Raw genomic sequence first — 25,196 nt, 5'->3', positions numbered from 1 at the left:
TAGATGGTCACGTAAGAGGTCAAATTCTATCACTATCATCAAATCAAATCGTCGCCTGCAAAATCATCCTTTATTGTTGAAGCTAATAAGTCTAGAGTTGTTCGGCATTTGACCTCTGACGTGACCCCTTTAATCTATGAGATGTTGTGAGATGTTTGTGTAGCGAGTATGCAAGCAGATGTAACATCGAACTTTAATTAGATTCGGTTTGATGAGTCTAATCTACATTAAAATTGAATAAGTATTTGCACTCGCCCTTAATGTTGCACCGTCAACATAATAAAGGTGTTATTAAAATAATAAAATAGACCAAAAAATTCATAATCGAAATAGTGGAAGTGCGTTTTTCTATGATTATGTGATAAGAAATTTTATGTTAAATAAAGGAAACTAAAATTTTTAACAAGTTACGACTTTTTGGACAACACTCATACAAACGCCGATCACATCTTTTGGATCTACAATGTTTACCGATGTATTGCATTTTCACGCTTTAGTTTCTAGTGCTTACGTGGCTCATGTTTTTCTATTTAATTACCTTATTTTCCAGCTGAATAGACATGGCAATCTCAGTAACTCAAAGTTTATTTTAAAGAAGCTACATTTTTACGATGCAAAAATGAGAATAATTAGTGAAAATCTAATGCAAAGTACAAAAAAAGTTTTATACCATGTTGACGAGTCGTGTTGTTTCAAAAGCGGAAGTGCCGGAAGAACAGGTGCGATTGACTGCGCATGTCCCTAAAGTGAAAGTAGACGCTCCCATCTAGGATAAAGGAAAGGGGTGTGAAAACTTTTCTTTATAATTTTTGAGAATTGATTTCTAAAATAATATCGAATTACTAATAATAGTCAAGTTCAGTTTCGTCAATTTGAAGATTTTGCATAAGTGATGCAAAAAATACAAATTCTTATAGAATTTTCAGGTCAAAGTATTTCAGTTATCATAAATTTCATACCTCAAATAATGAAATCGTCCATATTTGTTTCCCTGTCAGCGGTAAATAAATGGAAGCGACTTTTACACACTTCAGAGGTCTCAACGATCAATAATCGATTAACTTGACTTAAAGTTTCGCTCAATCACATCTCACGGAAATATGATAACTTAAAGAGCGGGTTATTTCATCCCTACTGAGATTGTGTAAATTATTTTCCCCAAAGGAATATTAAAAAGAACAGTTTTAGGCGCGTGTATTGAGAAATGTGTTTACAGGTGCACTGATTTGTAAGTGATAATTATGCTAAGTCCGCTGACAAGGGGATATGGCTCCTGGGACGGGGCACACTATGATCCTTATTCCGACCATGCTTCAGAGGTAGGATTTTTAATGTTGATTTAATGTATTTAAATTTTTTTATAACTGTATAAAATAGATATAAATTAAGTTGTTAGTTTTTTTTAAATACTTATTTGAATAAATAAATAAAAAGTAATCATCTTGAAGATTTCCAAATATAAATAAGTGATTGTCTGGAATAAATTCATTATAAATTAAGAGAAGCTCACACAGGTATATCCATCATTTTCAAATATGAATCGATCCCAATATTTTAAAAAAAATTCAATATCAAAACATCTTTAATGTATACTTTTATGATATCTATTATTCAAGCGATTCAAATAAAATGATTTTAAAATTTTAACACTGTTAATTATTAGGAGAAGTTGCCATTCATAAATGAACCAGAGCATCACAGACATGGAGTCACCATTGGTCATCTATCAAGATGTTCCACCTCCTTGTCAATCAAAAGCAACATCGCTCCCCCAGCCACACCCATCAGCCGGTCAGAAAGACTCCAAAGGGAAACAACCCACAACCGATTGTCAAGGGAAACAACTTCGGTTGATCACAAGGTTGACCTACCCAAAACATACCTTACTAAAAAGGGGGCACTGATGTTATTTACGGCTCCCAAGGATGATGATGAATCAGATGAGGCATACGTGGATCCAAGAATGGCTAAAATACACAGAGAGAAGAAGTTAATAGATTCTTCGTTGAAGATAAAGTCATTGGATAGACTGGCCATGTCTATTTTGCAATATGGAGATGAAGAGGTATACTTCTATAATTTATACCCTTTTTGTGATATTCTTAATCGAGGATGCCTCACCAAAATTAAAGCATATTGTATAAATATTAATTGCCTGTAATAGTGTCATAACCAATGGGTTTTCCATCCTCTCCATATGTACATGTAGTGTAACGGGGAGAAGATGCATAAGTTTGATGACTTTCACAGTACCTGTAGTTGCACATTGAATGCTCGCTGCCCTCCCTAAAAAATAATTGCCAACAAAGGCACAACATAGGTTTTCAGTGCTTTTTGAGGAGTAAAATTTTTCAGTGTTATCTTCAACTACATACAATACTATAATTATTTATTTACTATTTTTTTTTTATTTATACAATTTTTTTTTCACAAAGTGAATGGGGATTGGGCATATATATAGGCAACTGTTTAATATCAATACTTAGAGAAGTTTTGTGAAGTACATGTATGCTTGTTAAACAACAAATTCTTTTGCATTCCATATTGTAGCAGTATCCAACATTACATGCCTTTACATGCAAGTTTTTTTGATGCACTTTCAGAAATAAGAAATAAACTTTACATTAAGCTGTAAATCTATCATTTATGTGCATAACGGCCGAGCAGCCAAAAATCTGTTTATTTGCTCAGGAAGGAAAACTAATAATTTTCTCTGTTGGTGAAATTTAATTTTCTATTTGTACGGAACATTCAGTGTCAATATTTAAAGTAACGATAGTAGCAACATACTTGAAAAACCATTAACACCCCATAATGTAAATAAAAAATGTGTGGTACATTTGTGTAGACAAATAAGATATTTTTCATTGCAAAGATTCAATGCAAACAGTTACTAAATGAAAGCACTGCAAAGTAATGAATCAAGAATTGTTTTAATAACATTGCAAAAATAAATCTTTTATTGACAAATGATACAGTTTTAATGTCAGACAAGTCAATATTATATATTTGCTGGACTGAGGAATATTGACACAGCATTGTTATCTGTTATGCAGAGAAAAATGGATATATTTTTTTAAATTGATACTTGCATATTTTACATATTGATCCTGATAAAAGAGTAAATATTTACTTTGGCATGGAATTAATTCAAGAATACTATGTTGTTGATTTTCAATTTATGAACATAATTACAAAATCTAGCTGTCTTTGCTTTAAGAAATACAGCTAGCAATATTGATCACCGTTATGTCTATGAGTATAATCACACGTGTGTATCAACACAATCATTAATGTCAGGTATATTAATTTTTGTTAATTTACATGCACATGATGTACTTAAAGCAAGACTTGCCCACTGTATGATTTTACAGTCATGTAAATACTGCAAACAGGGATTAATCTTGTCTTTTTTGGGGGGTGGGGGTGGCTCTAGGGTGGGGTTAGTGAGGGGAATGGGGAAAAGTCCTTGACAGAAAAAGTGTAATGTCTTCAGATTTTTCTTAGATTTTCTACTTTAAAATTGAATATCTATATCACATGTACTTTTCATATAATGCTGATTTACAACACATTATTGGATCTTTAAAAAAGTCGCAGTTAATCGCGGCCCCCCTGGAAATTGTCAAAACCATATAGGCGTAAATCACAGTTTCGTCTAGAAAATGTAAATATGTCTAATTGTTAATCCTTCCATTTTTATCCTACAAAATCTTGAAAACTTGTCCTTTGTAGGTGTAGGATATTCACGGGCTTTGCATTTTAATCTCTTTTTAGACTCCACTGCATACATAATTTTTACATAGTGCGGCCCCAGACCCCTTGCCTAATTTTGGCTGTGTTTTTAACTCCAATTCCGGCTATAAAACAGTCATATACCCTCCAATGCACTTTGAAAATCATGGATCTCTATGATTTTCATGCTCCTTCTCCTTATAGAAATGTTCTTGTCTAATGAGAATGTTGACAATTTTTACCATCATTAGAAGGATAATGTTAAAAAGGAGGAAATCTTCCCAGGAAGTTTTAACTTATTTGATTTTCATAGATTAATATAAATCTCGATCTGACTGTTTTTAACCATGTTTTTAATTATCTATGAAAGATCTGAAAAATTGTGAGTTTTTGCAATATTTATCAATTCTTTTGCTTGTGAACCAGTTATTTTAAATGTTGAAAATATCATAGGAAAATATGAGAAAACCTATTTTTTCTTCGTAGGAGTATGATAAAGAAAATGCTAGCATCTCAGATGAGAAAAGCAAGATGTTCATGAAAATATTATCGCAAATTGTCTGAAAACCATTAGAGAGCTTTCTTGTCGATTTTACAAATTTGTTAGGGAGTGAAATTAAACCATATATATTAGGTATCAAATTCAGATCTAGGTAAGTTGAGATATTTTTCAACCAGAGAGAGATCTCAATTCATATCTCAGGGATCTCAAGACAAACTCAGACTGAGTAACCGAATTATTTATGAGAAATCTGTAAAATTGTGACATTTTTTTTTTTGCTTAAAATTTATTCAGGTTTGAGGGATCTCAACTTTTTTTGTTTTGCAGGAATATTAAAGAAAATGCTAGCATCTCAGGGAAAAGCAGATTTCAGATCTAGGTAGGCTGAGATATTTTCAATCAGAAATTGATTTCAACTTTATCCCAGGGATCTCAAAACAAATTCAGATTTAGATAAGCTAAGATTTTTTTTAAACCAGGGAGTGATCTCAACTTGTATCTCAGGGATCTCAAATTCAGAGCTAGGTACATGTAAGCTGACTGAGATATTAAACAACCATTCCAATTTGTATCTCGGGGATATCAATTGCAGAGGTATATTAGGTTCTTTATTCTGTCAGAGATGTCCAACAAATCTCACTTCTGAGATAATGGTAATTTTCACATTTGAGGGCATCTGTAATTATAAAAATTAATAAAGAATTCAAGACAATCAATATTTTTGTCATAAAATGAAAAATGATCGAGACATATGCTTTTGAATGAATAAATACTGTCCTTCTGAAAAAAAATCCAGAAAGGCTGATTCAGAATGAATAAGAAGTAATAACGCACACAAAAACACATATTTATCTGATATATTATGATTATAAGATTTCATTATATACAGGACTACCAAGTCACAGATCATAATGTCTCTCCTTAAAAAATCTCTCAGGGGTTTCAATGCTAATCTTTTCTTTTAAAATTGCACAAAATTACGAAGTTATGGGTAATAGCATATACTTATCAAACATTGCCTAAAATTTTGATGTGGATCATTAACTTTTTTCCCCTCTCCTAAAACACATTAAAGTCAGCATAAGTAAGATATTATCAAATGCCACACATTTGTGTAATTATTATTTGAATACAAGCCATGCCATAATCATATAATCATGTCCTCTGAATGTATGGGTGGTTTAAATATCAATGATGGCCATTAAACACTCTCTGTTTTTTTCAAATATTATTTCTGGTCACAATTGATCACATTTTGAAGACCTTTAACATTTTTGTAAGCAACAAAAAGGATTTTTCCCCGACCGTAAAATGTTTATGCTAATCCGAGCTTATAGATAACCTGAAGGTAGTTTGGCCCAGCCATGACAGAATGAATTTCCGTCCCTGTTTATTGGAAAAATCTTCACTGAAGAATGATTTAGGGTTTGATCCATTACAAACACTCAATAACATCCAAGCTTTTCATCAAACATCCGAGACCATTTAAATCCTTTGGGATCTCATATAAAAAAATTTTCATTTGATTTCCCTTTTCAAATTAATTTTACAAAATAGAAGTATACTAGACCATAGGGAGAGACTCAAGGGTTATTAAAAAAAAAGGCAATCTTTAATACACTAAGCATTTTTTCAGCACAAACGAACTACCTGACAGTGTAAAGAAATCGTATTGACTCAGGCCCCGATTTTGACTGATTTTGCGTTTGCGGATTGGCTTTAATGGAGTAATATTGATCGATAAGTCTCATGTGTTTCCGGTCTTAAGGTAGTTGGGTAGATATCTCACACATACTTGTTGACCTTACATCTCAGGCCTTCAAGATAAGATAATGCAAAGGCACTCTCATATTTTAAAGGTACATTTCATGACATGCCATCTGGAGAATATTCACATTTGATAGTATAAAACCTGTATTTGTTCAATTTTGTTGATTGTTGTCCATGTAAATTATAAATTTTAATAACAAAGAAATGAAAGTTTAATGGATTCTGTTTTGAAACATCTCAGTCTCAAATTTAATGCTTTACAAGTTTGCAAGTCATTTTTTTTTTCATTAAAAATATTTTTAAAGTTTGTAAAGAGATAATATACGTGTATAGAGAGAAAATACTTGAAAAGAGATGTTATCTCCTTAACTTCAATGCTCCTATAGAGAAATAGCTACTTACTCCTACACACATTTTGATATCAGATGACTTTGAGAGAAAAATGCTTTTCAAAGGGAAGTAACTCTTATTCTCCATAGAATAGTCAATTTAATGATATTGGAAATTTATTCTTTTAATAAAAGAACTTTTCTTCACTCTTGCTAGAACTATTAATATAATACAAAATATAAATGAAAACTTGTCTAATGATATAATGTTGATGTTTTTTTTTTTTTTCATCTTATTTACAAAATTTTTGTTTTCTAATAATTACGTGCAGGTGTGCAGTTAATTGCCAGCTATGTATATGTATATGTATATTTCATTATTTATGTATATACCTCTCCAGATTATTTTTCAAAACTATTCAGCATAAATTTTATGTAAATGAGCTTCTTGATACACAGTCACTATTACACATCACTAAGCAATACATCCTTTATGTGGAATTCAAAAATCTTTTCAGCAATTTCAATGTTGCATATTAATCTTTTGGCTTCACGTCAGGAAGATTGCTTAAAAATATCTTATAAGACCCCATATTTTCAGAATAATAATTTCACTGCTTACAAAAATAAAAATGAAACATATATGTAGACTGATGTAGCATAAACAGTGTGAGAGAATCTAAAGAAAAAAAGGTTACGTAAAACACAGCAAATTCACCCGAAATATTAAAATGTATACATATGGCCTAAAATAAAAATTTGATTGTTTGCAGTTGCCGACCAACCCACTGAAAATGCACCCGACCCCAACTTTTTTTAACGATTTTGTAATTTTTTTTTTTTTTAAATTTTTCAGGATGTTGAAACTGTTTCAATTTCAATATTTGATGTTTCTATTAATCAGTGGTTTATAACAAGAGTGGAACTTATTCATGCTTAGTGGGCCTATGAGAAGCTCTATTATTTGTTATCTTGAAAACAATTTTTTCTCAAAAAAAAAAAAGAAAAAAAAAAGAAAGCCTACCTACCTACCCAGTCAAAAAATTATAGGTCGGCAACTGCAAACAAAGAATTTTTTAAGCTTGGCCTATGCTGTTAATAATGCATATTTGGGGGATGGGGGGAAGGGGGGTGTTAAATTCTCATTTCCATCATCTGAAATTTTGAATTAAGGAAATATAGTATTTTTTAATGTTGGTTATGTATCTAAAAACTTTTCTCCTTCAAGGCTGTTTGATTAAAAAAAATCTTTAAAAATTATTACAAAACATAAATTATATAACTTTGTATATTGTTTTAAATAATTTGATTTAACAAATATTTGGTTATCATTTTTTTAGCTACAGAGCAAGCATGAGTGGGGATACTAATATACCTCGGAGCAGAGAAGCAATGGAATTGCGTGCAATACTTCAGGGACTGCAAGACAACCGCTGGCCCATTGTGTACAACTCGGAATCGGGAAGCTTTGAAAATCGCAGTAGTTTTGGGGACCAGTTTACCAGACCCTCCTCTCAGCAATCTAACAGAACTCAAACTTCACTAGGGTAGGGCTCATTTGGTTGTCATATTAATACTGGGTACTGGCTCATGATTGAAGAAATCCATTTGTATTGACTTCTCTACTAATATATCTGATTTTCCGTAAAAAAAAATTTCCAATTTGAAAGTATAATTGTAATTTAAATGATAATAATTTAATTCATGGTATTTGATTGGATAAAAAATTTACTTCATATCGTATAAAATGGTTGCTACGTAAAGTGTATGTGTCTGTTACACAAATTTTGTACAAATTGAAGTCAAATGGCTCATTTTTTTTTCTTACATCAAATGAATGAAAATTGAATTATAAGCAATGAATTTAATAGCTACCCATTCTATACGGTATAAACTAGGTTGGAACAGTTTACGCTTCGCGGTTTATAAAGCGTAAACTGCCCCAGATAAGAGTTTTTGTAGATGTTGACATGCTGTTTTAAATCTCATTGTAGAAACTCTATATAAATTTTTATGTTTAGCAAATTTAGCATCTCGTAAAAATTGGTAAATTATCTTTAGCGAGATGTAATTTTAGCAATTTGAAAATGCTCACTAATAAAGAAGCTATTAAAAATGAAATGCAATTAATTTTTAGCTAAATTCAATTTTTTTCTGGAGACAGATTGGTTTTAAGGTTATGAAATTAAAAACACACAGAAATTAAAAAACAACATATAAACGCCCCATTTATCCCCTGTGTACACTTGCAGCAAAAATATAAAATTAACCTTGTCATTGTTTTAGTTAGGAAATTACATGTATAGTTTTTTAATGTCTTATAGTTTAATAAAAAGTGGCCGATGAAAAAATTACATGACCTATAATTTTGTCTTTTGTACATGAAATTTGTACATGTACAAAAATATGAAAAGTTAACACGGCCAATAATTTTGTCTTTTGTAAACGTACATTTCTTGAAATTTGATTTTTTTGTCAACTTTTAAGAATTGTACATGTACATTTTGTCTTTTCGTGAAAGAACTTTTTATATTTTTGTACATGTACAAATGTTCTGTAAGAGACACAAAATAATAAATCTTTGTTTATAACAATTAAAATTTGCATTAATGCTATTTCCAGGTAAAGCCTTGTACACCTTTCTATCTGCTATATAAAATGTTATACTTTTGTTTAATGCAAGATAAGATGAGAAAAACTCAAAATAGTCACAGTATGTTCCATGTTTAGCCTGGATGTCATTTTCAAAATGAACCTGCAGTTTAAATGGCAATGGATAAGTGATTTAACAAAAAATGAAAGTTTCCACAGACTTTAAATCCTCTCTGACACACACAGACAGATGACAGGCTCTTTGTTGCTAAGTACCTTGTCTATATATATAGATATTATTAAAGTCGGGTTTTCACACCTGTAATATTTTGTTGCAATGTGAATTCATTGTTACCTGACAGGGTACAATATAAAGACGATAAATAGCTTATGTCTGAACAGTTTTAAAGGCTGGGTCATAGTTCTTGCAGCTAGACAGCTTTAATTTTTTTTTTATTCTGTCTGATATCATTTTGAAATTGAATTTATCTTAAATGGCAGTCTTAAAAATTGATACCAGTTTAAATATGATAGGTAGTGAAAATATGTTATATCATATGAAAAGCAAAGAGGGACCCGATTTCATTTTGATCAAATTTTGTGTATATATATCATGTAAATAATAATTATCCCAGCTATACTGTAAACCAAATCTTTTATATAAGAAGTTTTGTACGTGAATAAAAGTAGGTTTACAGTATTGTTTATGATAAAAAATGTACATATTTTTTATAAATATGATAAAGACTTGTAGAAGAAGCATAAAGATAATGAAAAACTAAATTTTCCAAACCTCCAATTGCTATGCATGCAATTATAAGTAGCAGTGTTATGTATATTGACATTCAGTGTTAAGAGTGAAACATTTTTAAAGGATTTTATTCATGTATGAAGAATCTTTTTTGTTATCTAGAATATAAAAAGAAACATTTTCATTATACCAACTTTGCTCAGATAAATACACACTACCTGAATTTTTTCAGTTAACAAGTTTGAAAGAAATTCAATCTTAAATGCACTCAGTAAACTTAATCAAATAGATCTGCTGTTATAAGAACTGAAAAAAGCAGTTCAATTCAGACAGTTGTCAAGTTGTTGACATATCATTAATTTTTGTCAAGGATTTGGGAATAAATATTTTAAATTAATATAACATGAAGATATTTAAAACTTTTTATGATAAAAATCCTTCTGGATTTTATTATTACTTTTATGAAGATAAATCTTTAAGATTTACTAATAAAGGAATAACACAACCTTGGATACTTTTCTTTTTATAAAGAATTTGATATTGCAGTACAAGAGATGAAATCCTTTGCTGTGGAAATATGATTTTGACCGACTTTGTAATTAATCTTTATTGTTATGTCATGATATCTAAACAAAGACCTTCACATTTAATACATCTACCTAGAGGATTCATACATAAAAGATTTAGGATTATTCAGGGCAGGGGATCACAATTAAACAGTTGCATCTGGGGTGACAGTTGGGGGGGGGGGGGGGCAAAGCCCCTGAAATATTTTAGGTGATTTTTAGCTTAATTTAGCTATACCTAATTTTTATTACTGAAATAATTAACTTATTAATCTTATGCATATTTCTTTTCATAGAAGGAAAAGGGGAGGGGCAACCCCATATTGGGTCTTGAGTTAAAGTATAAGACTAACATTTACACCCAACCTTACCATCCCCCTTCCAAAATAAAAAGACCAAAAAATTGCCATTGAACATTTTATTTAATATGAAACAATGTGGGCACCAATACATGAAACATGTTTCATTGAATTACCTTTACCATTTTGATAGAATATTGAGAATGCTGTTAAGCTATATGTTTACAAATGTTTATCTTTATTTTAATTTACAGTTCTGGAAGTACAACACCTCGTTCCATTTTGTCAGCAAGTAAGCTGAGAGCCTCTCTCAAGTCTTACAATACCTACATGGGTCGCCCTGCCACAGGTAAACCAGTGAAAAGAAGGCTAAAAATAAGTGCTTATGAAATGTAAAGTCAATTCAAAGGTGTTCATAATGTAAAGATATAAATACAATGTATCTACTGAAATAACATTTAATCCTTGCAGTAATTAAAAGGGATTAATATTTCAATGGGGCAAATATTATGTTCTGATGCTTGTAAAGTGCATGGAGAAATGTCAAGAAAGCAGAGATATTGACCTCTTATTATATTTAGTGTGTATGTAATTGCTTATTGGCATGCATCAGTGTTTGTATTTTTTTTTAAAGAATTGGTTTTATTTATTTTTAATGCTGTTTGTTTCTTCATGAAAATATTCTTTAGTTTAAGTTCATTGACCACTGAGGTACAGTGTAAATGGACTAAAAGACATTTAAGGCTTGTCAAGTTAAAGATTCGAGGCAATTAGATATCCACTAGGCATGCTCAAATTTGAGACATTTTAATGAATACTTTAATTTGAAAAATAGCAATTTGAAACATTTTTATCTGTTATAGCATATACATGTATTTAAGTGAATGATTAGATTGATGTTGTTCTTGAATGTCTTTGTTACATAATTTTACACAAGGTCAATAGTATTAAAAAAAAATAAATAAAACTATACACATATTAATCTCATACAATAAGTTAGAAATTATCAAAAAATACATCACACAGAGTACATTCTCTCTGTTACATCATCAAGGATATTTGTAGCTTGTCTTGTAAAAATACAACTGAACTTAAAAAAAATTATTTAGTAGATTTTGTTCTGCTTTTATTAAATATAAAAATCATAATCTTCAAAAAAATTAGTATTTTTTAGTGTACAATTAAAGTATACTGTAGAAGGAGTCAGCAAGCTAACAGTTCCTCAAGAGCAAGCTTAAGCTTTATATAGACCAATGTTCGTAAGGCAATGTTCTTATTAAGGAAAAACAATAGAAATATAAAAATAAGTCAATTGATGTGTGAATCACAGTACTTGTGAAAACAAATGTAGTCAAATGATGAGCATGATAGTAGTAAGCTTATAGTAATAAATTTTAATTCTTTTCCATAAGCTTCTATAAGCAATAGTCTCTAGAAAGACCTGCTTTTGGTGGTTGTTCCAATGCTTTTGCTATTTTGTGTCTTTGAAAATAGATGATACAGTCAAGGAAATTAGAGCCTCTCTACCAACAGTCACCATTCGCCATTCCTCAGCGCCTTCTAGTGGATCAAGGTCTTCTGATATATTTTCTCCTGCGAGAGGAAAACGTCGAATCAAATCCTCCATTTCAGGAGGAAGTATTGTGGAGGAGGATGAGGGAGGTCTTCCTCTCTATTATGATCCTTTATCAGGTATGGAAGGATCCTCAATAGCCTACACAGATTCCACAGACCTTGGGCCGCACATGTACACATTTGATCTGGCATCAGGTGAAAGTTCACTCTTTGATGTGGGAAGTCAAGGTGATGGGTCAAAACCTGCAGGTGATGGGAGTGTGGATGTGATTGATGAACATGAATCTGAGTCAGATGTAGAGGTGTTAGATGTTCCTGGGCAAGGTAGCTCTAATGTGGCTAGTGTACCTGAAAGTAGTTCTAACCAAATACAGGTGGTGGTGGAAGATCATGAAACTAACACAAAAGATTACTCTGCACAATATGATTTTGATGTAGATTCTGTTAAGGGTGGTGGTGATGGAATCCCAAGTATTATAATTGGTGATGGTGTGTCTACCAATAGTCTTGCTGATATGAGTAGTGCAGTAAGCTCCCAACCTGATCCTATTAGCGAAACTGACAAATTTGATACTGAGACCTGCACAACTATCAGTGAAGAGCTGATAGAACCCCCAGTGGTCAATAAAGTAGATATAAAAACTATTGCAGGAGTAATTCCAGAGGAAGAGAGTGTTGATTTGGGTTATAGTGGTGAGGGTGTGCACATTCCACAGGGTAATGATGAAGTGGATGATGGTGAGCTTGATTGGGAAGAAAAGGGTGAAGAGGCAGCTAGCACTGAAGTGGACTTGGCACGATATGGAGTTATAGGTGATGAAGATAATGGTGAAGGTGATGAGATAGAAGAAAGCACAGATGCAATAAAAATTTCACCAAAACCAGAAACTTTACAAGAAAAATCTGCTGCACGTACACCATCTCCCATAAAACCTACTTCAGTATCTCCTAAACAGGGATCAGTGTCCCCTCAAAGAAGGGCTTCTTTAGCAAAACCAGGGTCTAGGGCATCTTTAAAGTCCCCATCTCCTCATCTTCAAAAATCTCCAATCCCTTCGAAGAGAAAGTCCTCAATTTCACAAGGCAGTAAGAATTCCCCCTCCCCTGCTCAAACACCTGATCATAATGCATCTTCCACTGTTGAGCTTGCAAAACCATGCCCCTCACCTGAAATTCTAGGGAAAAATACTCCCCCCTCTGTTACAATCACAAAAAAGCAATCGCAGACTCCAAGCAATCTCCTCTCTGACAAGGCTCAAGAAGAGCCACCCGCAACAACTAGTCAACCCGCAGACAAATTACCCCAACCTCTTTCTGAAAACAAACAATCAAAGGACATGGTGGACAAAACGTCCACAAAGTCTGATGATGCTCTTCCAATTGCACCAACCACTAGTCCAATTCATAGGGAAATGGATGCACTTGTTGCACAACCGGCGCAAGCTATGGAAAAGGGAGCACCTTCACAAGAGACTGGCAAGACAGATATGAAATCAGAGGAAGAACCTACGAAAGGTTGGTTTGCCTTTTTTTCCAAAGCACCTAAAGAAAAATAAATCTCTGTTCTTATGAAAATTCAAAAAATTATAAAATGCCCAAAAAATTGAAATAAATTAAGTGGTTTATGAAATTTGGATTTAGTAATATAGATTATTAAATGTTTTCAATAATAAGATTGAATTCGAACTTCTTTCTCACAGGGATATATTTCATTCTAAGTAATAGGGTATAGTATATATTATACATAAACTCAACAGTGTTCACCTATTTAAACAAAAAAGAAAACCCACCGTGCATGTCACATTATAAAGATCACTCAGAATTGTAACGTTATATAATGTGTAATACTTTTAATTGATACAATGTATATATTCAAAGAAAGAAAACTCTTGCATGTTATTTTCAGCATGATATGTCCTTCCAATATGTTGTAAAGCACAACATTGGCTGTCTTCCCTTCATATAATGGCATGATAATTTATCTATATTATAAATAATGTTGTTGTTGTATATGGCTATTGGCATACACATAATTGCAAATTGAAATACTCTTGCAAATTGGCTTAGTTAATTAAAATTATTTTGTCTTAATGGGTTTTACTATTAATTTTGGGGTCATGTTTATACATTTTTGGTGATTGTTGTATTTTTTGGTGAATCATGATTACTGCACATTATTAATTATTATTTCAACTTAAAAAAAATATACTCCATATTTTTCAAAGGTTAAGTCGAGAAAGATTTTATTTTCATATTCAAAATAATGCAAGGTTCGGCAAATTTTTAAAGCTTTATAAATATATATTTTATTAAAAAACAGAAGAGGAGGAGGAGGTATCACCTGAAATATCAGCTGAATCTGATGATGGTAAGAATAGTTTTATTTTTTTAAAGAATATGTATGTATATATTTATTTACCTCACTTTATACTTTTTAAAATATTATTGAAGTAGTACATGTAGTCTCTGCGAAAAACCAAACTAGGAAATTCTATTATAATATGAAATTAATCCTAAATTTATCTTGTTCATTAAAAAGTACATGTATTAGGCCACCGTTTTCCAGAATAATGAATGAATTCATGCAGAATAATTAAATGAAGATTATCTGTGCAGAAAATAGTTCTTTGTTTATTTGTTCCATGCAATACTCAAATTTCTTCATTTTATCAAACAATTTGGTGATTGCATGCTTATGTGCCATTGCTTTGGATTTTCTTCTATTAAAACGTAAAATGCATGCTTTTAAAGGTGTAATTATGATTTTCTACTTTTAAAAGGAACAATGGAAGCAAGCAAAAGGCTTGATTTTACTTTGTTGTTTACCATCAACAAATTTGTATTAAAACTTGAAATTTTAATTAACAGATAGTTAGCAGAACACTTAAATATGATTAAAAGTTAGCAGACAATGCGTTCTTGAGTATTATATTTCTCCCATGCATGTCATTTCTATTTGAACTTCGCTGTTTTAATTTGATTTCGAAGCAGGGAATTTTTTATGCACTTGAAATTGAATGGAAAGGTAATGGCAAGGGGTAAAAAAACCTCAGCAATTGACCATGCCTGCATACAAAAGAATTTACCCTTAAATGACTCTAAATATTATTTGATATGTTTATTTTATTCTTTAATATATGTCTGGATATGGAAAGTGGATTGATTGTGCTATGTTTGTGTTTCGACTTTAAGAGCTATAATTTCACTTAATGGTTAACACAGATATAGCTAATTCAGTGGATTTAATCCGCTAAAAATGTTTACTTAATCTTTTTGGGCATTCTCTGATGCATTTGGTTTAGGATGAAATCCGAAAGCATGCATGGGAACAGTAAAGTGGTATCTACACTCATTTTGTTATGGATTCCATCATGTTTAGTCTTCGTGTTCTCAAATTTACTTTTTATTTACATTTGAATTCGTTTGTAAATTTTGAACCTGTTAAATATATAACTGGAGATTTCTGATGGATGAAATTTACTTGTGATGACACTTGTACGTGTTTCTGATTTTAAAGGAAATAACTGAAAGTGCTCCACCTTAGTGCTTATGGAATACTAGATTTTACTGAAGAAATAATTGGATGGTTCCTGTTCATTTTATTAATTTGAAATCAAAAAGACAACATTAATCTTTGTGTATATAGATTAATATTAAATTCTGTTTTGGAGTGGTTGAAACACAAATATATTTGCCAAAATGGGAATGGATGCTTTTACATTTTATATGCTTTTTGTTAAAGATAAACGCAAGAGGAAGCCACTGGAATCGTAAGTTTATTCAAGCAAATTGACCACTATCAAAAATTGCCATTATATTATTCAAAACTTTTTTTATTTGAAGGATATACTAATTGAAAACTATTAATCAAACTTTAATTTCTTTTTTATTACATGTGCAACAATATTTTTATTTTATTAAATTTTATGTTCCATTCTTTTTAGCCATTGTTTTATTATTTGTTATTAAGCTAAATTTCTTTTTCTGAGTTTAAATTTCAATTATATATTAATCTTCTCAGTTCATTATTTAGATTATTCAATTTGAAAGTTCTCTCAAAAGCATTTAAGAAGATACTTTTTTCATTATAGCAATGATGTCAAGAAAGAATCGGAAGAAATCGGTAAGTGATTATCTATTATTGTTTTTAAAAGATAAATATATATGATATACAATGGAAATCATACTCATGCAATAATAAACACATTTTATTTATAAAAGAAGTTGAAACAATAGCATTATTTAGGTATTTCAGTACATTTTTACCATTGTTTAGGTGGCACAAAAGAGAAAGAGGCAGAACCGGCAGCCCCTACAAGACTTATTGACCAAATGCCTGTTATTCCTGACTATTTGAAACCGAAGCCCCAGAAAACGGTACTAGTAATTTTGTCAAAATGACATCAAGTCTGAAATTTTAATAAGTCTTTTGAGAGTGATACTGCACTCAGTGCACAGGTACATAATTGGGTCATAATTTCTTTTTCGTTTTCATAAAATTACATAAAGAGCATAAGACTATTTTGAAAAAAAATGTAAAGAGCAATACAAAACCCCTAAAATCACAGAAAAAAAAACATCAAATTAAACATTAGTTAGGCATACTTGTTTTATCCTATAGGGCAAACATATCTATATTTGTTTAATCTTAGCCAAAGATGAAAGAGAAAAAGACCAAGAAGCAGACTCCAACAAAGACAAAGAAGGATGTGACGAAGGCCATATCTGTGTCCTCAGTGCAGCCAGATTCTCAGAGTGCAGAAAAGGTAATTCATATACTGAAGTAGATAAGGGTTGAATGAAAATATTTCTAAGAAAGTTGTTGTTAGAAGTTTGACTAATTTTATGGACGATTTTAATTCTACCACCTTTCAAATATTATCAAATTAAATACAAATGTATTTTTGAAGAAACAAGACATAATTTACTATTATGGGAATAAGTTTTCTTTCTTTTTTTTTGCCAAATTGTCATATTTGTAGAAATAAAATAGCATTAGACAGAGAATGAATTAATTATTTATTATACAGTTTATATTTTACATGGCTTTATATTTGACAAGTATACATAATAGATTAATAACAGCTTTGCATTTTGATGTTAAAGGCTGCTCCTAAAGTATGGGAACATGAGAAAGTTGAGATTCCACCCGAGAAAGAGGAACTGGTCATCCCAGAACACATGAAGGAAGCCTTTGACAGAGACACAGAGCAGTCCAAGACAGCGCTGGAGGAACAAATGAAACAAAGTAAATATCGGGACTGGTGTTTCTAATATACAGAGAAATCATTTATAGAAAAATCGCACATGTCAATCTCAGGAAAAAGAAATTTTATCATTTCAAATTACATGAGAACATATCAATTACGCTTGAAGCTGTGCATTATAAAGAAAATCATTTTAACCTTAAATTAATTGAAGGACTTCAAATTTAGAAAGGAAATCCATTTTATTAAAAATCTTTACTTGCACCTTTTTGACATATTTTTGTTTCTCACAAACTTACTTTACTTACAAAATAAGATATACATTTACTAACAGTTTGTCTATCATTTTGTTTAGAAAATAATTACAGGACTGTGAAATCATTTACAAAGGGTAAGAATGTGTCTGTTGGTGGGATATGGAAAAGGAAATAAATTAATAAAAATGTTGAGACATCATGAAATTATCGAAATATAAAACGGATATCTTTTAATGCTTAGAGACATGTTTATATCACCAAACCCCATCTTTATATATGTGTTTATATGTATATCCTATTAACAAGTTGATAACCTTAAATTTTCATCTACGGAAATCTTCAAACAATGTCATTTTAGAATCCTTTAGTTCAAATATTTATATCTATTATACTTTAACTCCCCATACCCATACTATATGAGAAATTCATATCTTAATTATCAAATCTTTTATGCATGCAAATGACGGAGTACAATTGCAAAGTACATTGTAGAAATAGTGTGCATGGCACAACCTCAAGATTTCTTTTTAGCAAATATTTGTATGTCTATAAATGAATAAACATCAGCAACTTTCCACTTCTTTTGCTATTACACATGGTAATGTATAAGGTATCAATAAAAAAATGTCACCATTTCAGCGCGCAGTTTTCTCTATGAAGTGTATATAAAATAGAACTGAGATGATTTTTTTAGAGTTAGAAAAAGAAATTCACTGGGTATTCGCTTGGAGTGTCGGATAAATGTGGAAGACTAACTCTGAACAAAAAAATCTATTATACATTCACTGTTTTAGTAGCTGCAAATTAAATCAACACCTTTTCTTTTCTTGAGAGTTATAAAAAATAAAGTAAAAGTCAAAAAGAGGAGAAATTGAGATGACTTAATTATAGAGACATAAAACGAAAATTAATCTTTTATTAGCTCCTGGGTCTAATCACACACGTTTTTAACAATGATCATGAAGGTAGTTGTATGAAACGAATGTAATGAATGGGAAATTTTTATAAATAATTAGGAAGCAATTTGCTGTTGCATTGTCAGTGATCAGTGTGCATTTCATCCGGTAGCTATTGATTCTCGCACCTGCATTATCAAGATATAACATGGAATGCTCAGAGCTGTTTCTTTGGCATTGTTTTAGTGGCGAATGTCGTGGACGGTACCTTTAAAACTACCATAGATGCAGAGTTATTAGAAGTTGGTCTCACAGAGGAGGAATTACTGGAAGCAAAGATGGAAGTGGAGGTATGTTTTCACATTACAATAAAATATGTTTTTTCGCTAAACTACTCAGATTTTTAAACTTCCTGGATTAACATAATTTTAAAATAAATAAACTCTTATTAGACGATGAAAAATACCCGAAATGAGCAATTAAGTTTTAAAGAACTTCAGATTTTTGTAATGAAAGCAAGTTATTTCGATTTTAAAGAAAATTGAATCATTGCACTTTCTTTTGTTAGTAAATTTAAATAAATATTATATCATTGACCGTTCCTTAACATACAAATTTGGCATGGATTGCGTACATTTTTCTCATATGAGAAATAATATAAAATACCTTTTCACTCTTATTGTAGGAAAAGCTTACAGTTGCACAAGCAAGGATAGAGGAAATGGAGAAATCGGGACCAGGCGAATCAGAGGAAGCAAAGAAAGAACAAAGAGAAAAGGCTGTGAAATTAAAAGAAGGGAAAGGCAAGAAAAAGGGGGGCAAAGGTAGCAAATCTACTCCAAGAGACCAAGCAGCTAAGGGACAAGCTAAAAATGAAAAAGATTTAGAAAAACAGGTTTGTTCCCTACTTCATTTTGATTTTTTTTAATTTAAGGTTGTAATAACTATTCTGTATAAATTATTGCAAAATGTGCATGTATGATTTAAAAAGATTGTTCAAGCTTACTTCAAAGAGTTTAACTGAGAAGGTATATTATATTAAATTATCGAATTCTTCTTTCCTTTTCGTGAACTGAAGAAAGTACTCAAAAAAGAGCAAAAGAGAGCAGAAGAGAAGGTAGCTGAAAGCCTGTATTAACACATGTTTTTTTGAAATCCTATAACCAACACACTTCCGAATCAAATTAATTTTTACTTTCAATTGATTTTTGCTGAACTTGTTCTTTGCACTTTTTTAGCATATAATTTTGACAAGTGCCTTATTTCCATGAATATTATTCATTGATATTTTTCTAATTCACATCATAATCAAGTTATAAACTTTAAATCTTTTAAAATACATGTATTCAATTTAGTTATTAAAAAAAGCTTAAAGAGCCATTAAAATTATTTTAACTTGTAATTCATTAAGTCCAAATGTATGAAGAATGATGCAATCTTTTCTTTTGGCTGTTACAAAAATGTTGTTAAAAAAGTACAGATGCAAACATTTTAAATTTGAACAAATTTTCAGATGGAACTTTTTATAATAAAGGGTAATGAAAGCTAGAAGTTTTTGCATTTAATTTTAGCCTAGATAATTACCATGATGTCATGTGTTAATATTTATCTGAATGTGGCTTATAAAAATAAGTTGTGGAAAACTACATGTAAGAGCTAGTCATTAACTTTTGTTCATTTTGTTTAAAACAAAAGTTTGAACCTAACAAGTACTTATAGAATTCAGTTGATTTCAACATTCTAAGAAGCACATATGACTTCAATCAATATTGAAAAAGAAAACTTCTAATGTCATAGATTTTGCTAGTCATCTTAGTTCATTAAATTCATTTATCATCTATTTAATTGATACACAAGGAATTTAATCGATTTTCTTCCCAATTGTCTAGAATATATGCAATATTCATAGCAGCTTTATTTTAAAGTTTTATGATTCATTACCGAATGAAACTTCTTAGAAGAAAATATGAATGTTTTAATTTGATTAAGCATAGTATTTATTTTAACTTATTTTCAGATTTGTTCTAATAATATTCTTTTACGTGCAATTAACATAATTAGTTTTTGGTTGGCTATTGAATGTGATAAAAATGTAATAAAATTTTGCACCGTGTGCTTGGTTAACCAGTAATAATAGGTATAATCACTTATTTTACAGCTTTTCCATGCATTTATTTCTCATTAGTTAAATATTCGAAAAAAAATGAGAACAAATAATTTTTATCTGATGCCTTTTTTATAGTTTGATATAAAATAAAATACATCCGAGTTTCTTTTAAGATCGTTGTTTTTGAAGGAACTTTTTAAAAATACACAGCAATTTCGTTCTGGTGATTTTAGGATATCCAGTTTTGCCGCTAATAACATGAATAACTGACTGTTTTGTCAACATTTTCATCTTGTAGAGAAAATTAGAAGAAAAACGTAAGTTACAGGAGCAAATAGATGAAAGACAGGAACTTGTAGAAGAACACGAACAGAGAACTCGAGATAAAGAATTGGTATGTAAATTCAGAGTAAAGGACAACGATCTTATTTGTTAATTAAAACGAAATAACATGATTACCTTCTGATATTAAACGAATGACACATCAAATCTGTCTGTAAAAAAATGAATATGAAAGTATGAATAAAAATATTCTGCTTTAAAATAAATTTGATGTTTGATAACGTTAAAGCAAACATATAACATTAAAAAAAAAAAGTTCTATAAATGCTGATTCGATACAAAGAACAAGCATGGGGAAATTATTGAACACTAATATTAGCACTATACAATAAATCATAATCGCACACATAAATTATCTAATTTTCTACAAAGAAACGTGGCAAAAAGAATGACAAAAAGGTATTTATCACTGTTGCACATGGGGTCCCGGGAATCTGTGTTGTCTTGCAGAATGTAGAAATCTCATATGCCTGTTGCACAGATGTAATATGTAGGACAATATGATGGATCCGGGATAACATAGACTTGCTTCCGTAAAACTTTTTCTAGTATTTTGCATAAGAGGAAAGCTGAATCGATTAATCCAAGTCTTGGAAAATTGATTCCACAGTTTGATTGAATATATATCGAGAAAAGTATCTTTAGGTAACTTTCAAGACTCACTTCTTATATAGGAAATTGTTCATATGCAATAGGAAATATTACGACAAAATTAATCACTTGAAATAGGAATCTAATCTAATCAGACGTAATTTCTTAAAGATACGTGCATGAAGACTGCAGAATAAAGAAGTTGATATTTTAGTCAATAGTTTGCTTGATTATTAACAGGAAAAAGGTCTGTCATCAATCTTGATTCAGACAAAAATTTCATTACTTGATGACAAAGACTCTTCGTCAGATGAAGCAAGTATACACTACTGGTAGAACTTTTGGTGGATGTTATTATTGTAGATAATTTGGAGGAGGTTTCTTTTATAATTGCAGGATTTGTGTTTATTTACTGAACCTGTGAATAAAAATTCAATGCATGGTAAAGGCAAGTTAACATTTATTCTGAAATCATATGAATACTGTGTGTATCAAGAAATATGATTATTTTTGGTTTCACAAAAAGAAATAGTTAGAGTGGGGGTTTTCTGTTTTTATTTTATTTCTTATTTTAATGTCCAACAGCATCCGTTTCAAATTTTTCAAAATTGAACTCGATCGACAGTTATCTACAGTAACTTTAACAGAAAATAAAAATTAAACCAACATTTGAGTAGTAGTATTTTTAAAAGTTATAATTTATACACAGGAACTCAAGTTAGAAATGGATCGTTTAATGAGGGAAGAGCTAGAAATGCAGGAAGCAGTAGACGAAGTCCATAAATATCTGGAAGAATCCAGAAAACGACAACGGGATGAAAGGGATCAGAGGAGAAAGGCAGATCAAGAAAAAAGGCGGGAACAGGCGCGGGAAAAATTCGAACAGGAAAAGAAGAAGAGAGAGGAAGCCAGCAGAAAGGTGATGGAGGAACTGGATAGGATCCACGACATGGAGATGAGGAAGCAGAAGAAACTGGAGGAAGAGATGAGAAGGGAAGAGGAAGAGAGGCTGGCCATTGAACAAGCAGAGGTTCGATTTTTTAACTAAAAAATAATTATATACTTTAGAAAAATAAGAAGGAAGGATTTAGAATATGGAATGTTATAGAAAGAAAAGAATGATAGATTTGAGGATAGAAGTGATTGTTCTCTGAATTATCAACAATGCTGATTCTATATAGTAACAACAGCAAAGGGAAACAGAAATATGGAATGAAACTTTGCAACATACCATTTTTGTGAATTTAATTGAATGACAATTTCATGGAATGAAATAGTCATCAGAAATATATAGTAAAAGACTTATGGTTTATTTAAATAGGAAGAGGAAAATGAAAGAGTGAAAGCTGCAGAAGAACAAGAACGAAGATTAAGGGAAATTGAAGTACAGGTACGTATACATTTACATGTATCACATTGCGACAGCTGCTTTCTTTGCATTATTAAGAATGCAAATCTATACTATAAGTTTTTACTGTAATAATATGTTCATAAATAATTCAGTCTCTAGGTCAAGTTAAGTTGCTATCTATTAAAGCATCATAATGCTTTAGTTTTATCATGTTTTGTTTTTTACTTGTAGATGGAAGAAGAGGAAATGCAGCGGTTGTATGTACAAGAACAAGAAATCAGTAGGCAAAGAATATTACTGGAAATGGAGCGACAAAAAATGGCAGAGGAAGAGGAACTGAAAAGGTCGGCCAATTTCATTATAACAGATGTTTTGACATTATATATTTTCTTTTATCTTTATTCTGAACATAAATTATCTCATTTTCTACAATGAAACGTGGCAAAAAGAATGACAAAAAAGTATTTATCACTGTTGCACATGGGGTCCCGGGAATCTGTGTTAAGTAAGATTCACGTAATGAATTGACAAGTAATGAAACAACTTCTCAGCGTATTTTTATGCCATTACCTGATGTATTAAAACATGACTGTATCATTTTTTTTTAAATTCAGCTTTGGAATATATAGAATTTATCTTATATTTTTGTTGTGTATTTAAGACAAGAGCTGTTGGCAGAACAGATGAAGTATGAGGAGATTAAACGTAAACAGGAAGAAGAGGAACAAAGGGTGTTAGAGGAACAAAGAAGAAGATTATTGGAGGTATGAAGAATTATTCTGGCTTTTTAGAAAATTAAATTACCTTTCTTTATGTAGCATGAAAAGTGAAAAGAATAAGTATCAGGTTTACAATTCATAGTTATAATTTTATTTTTTCCAATAAAGATAGAATACCTGACTTAGTGTAACACAGCAATGTTTTTTTTCCCTTTATTACAAATATACAAAAAATTTATTATGGGAGCAATTTGAGAAGTTATGTAGACAACGTAGTACTGTTAAATCACATATTTTTTATGGTTTGAGTAAAAGCTCTTGGTTCATGGATGTAGAATTGCTGAGTAGTTATGTATGTAACATTTTACTTTTCATGGTGGACATTAATTCATGGGTCTCTTTATACCTCGAAAACAACAAAAATTAACCCCCACGAAAATTTGTGATTTCACGATATGTATTTACAAAAAACTAAATAATTCCATAAAATATATATTACAATGGACTAATTTGCCTTGAAATTTTTAGTTAAAAGAAATGGAGGAAGCAGCAAAGATAAAAATGCAGCAAGACCTGGAAGAGAGGAGAACCAAAGCCTTAGCCAGAAGAGACGAGAATTTGGAAAACAAGGCCAACATGGACAAACTGAAGCAGTCCCAGGGCATCACCAAGGCTTGGGTCTTCTCCTACTTTGTACGCTGGCCATTAGAATCCTACATGGTGTAAGTAGATGGTCTAGAAAGTTGAAAATTTAGCTCAGTGTAAATGCCTTCAGATGTTCAAGTTTCAAAATTTAGGATTTTGAATGTATGTAATCTTAGAAAAAAAAATTCAATGATATTTCAAACTGTTCGTTGTTAGTTTTATTTTAAAACACTTTTTTCTACAGATTTTATGATAGATGAAGTTTATTAAAAAAATGTGGATATGTTAATTAAAAAAATTATTAAAAAATTGTACACAATTATATTATTAACAAAAAATAATGTTATTCTTGATAGACCTATTGGTGGAGATGAAACAAAGAAGAAAGGATTCAGACCAAAATCTAATAGACCTAAAACTGCAAAATGATTGTTATTTTTTGTATCTTAAATTGGAATAAATGACAAATAATCAGTGCATCTTCAAACATTGATTACAATTTTTCTTTATGTTTTAAAATTGAATTATGTTCATGTCTCAGAATTTAAGCAATCAATGAAATTGTAAATAAATTCTATATTTACTAATTTATAATTCAGCTGTATTTGATGAAAATGAAAACAGGGTCATGCATGCACATATTTTATGTAAGGTCATATTTTGCAATTGCATAATTTTGATGCTTGGAATAATTTATATATTTATTTTTTTTGAATACAATCTATATAAGACATTGTACAAAAGGGAAATATGATTATTTATGTATAAATTTTTATAAAATAACTTATTGATGAACATATAATTCTTGACGTCAAAATATGAAGTTTTTTGTTATTAATTTTTATGAAATACATGTAGATATTTTTCACAAAATTGCATGAAAAAAGCTCAATAAAACTATTCTCTTGAGGTTTTTTTTTTCGTAATTAATAAGTTGTTTTAGGTACATGTAGTTCTCTATT

The 25,196-nt window shown here is 30.6% G+C and overlaps 1 protein-coding gene across 1 annotated transcript; it reads left to right on the top strand.

Moving 5' to 3' along the window:
* Positions 1-962: 962 nt before the first annotated feature.
* Positions 963-24,964, top strand: LOC134274937 (calponin homology domain-containing protein DDB_G0272472-like). Its single transcript, XM_062757181.1, is given in 23 exon segments — positions 963-1,319; positions 1,664-2,065; positions 4,222-4,293; positions 4,665-4,762; positions 7,677-7,883; positions 10,799-10,893; positions 12,039-13,634; positions 14,443-14,487; positions 15,862-15,889; positions 16,211-16,242; positions 16,396-16,496; positions 16,772-16,885; positions 17,226-17,367; positions 18,726-18,829; positions 19,165-19,374; positions 19,558-19,596; positions 20,885-20,980; positions 22,229-22,549; positions 22,841-22,909; positions 23,102-23,214; positions 23,532-23,634; positions 24,118-24,311; positions 24,591-24,964. Coding segments are annotated over 23 exon segments (4,332 nt in total). The 5' UTR covers positions 963-1,241; the 3' UTR covers positions 24,664-24,964.
* Positions 24,965-25,196: the final 232 nt, after the last annotated feature.

Source organism: Saccostrea cucullata, unplaced genomic scaffold (assembly GCF_032062105.1).
Source record: "Saccostrea cucullata isolate Sc308-1 unplaced genomic scaffold, CSIRO_AGI_Scuc_v1 ctg816, whole genome shotgun sequence".
NCBI classification, from domain to species: Eukaryota; Metazoa; Mollusca; class Bivalvia; order Ostreida; family Ostreidae; genus Saccostrea; species Saccostrea cuccullata.
This window is presented reverse-complemented; position numbering and strand designations above follow the sequence as displayed.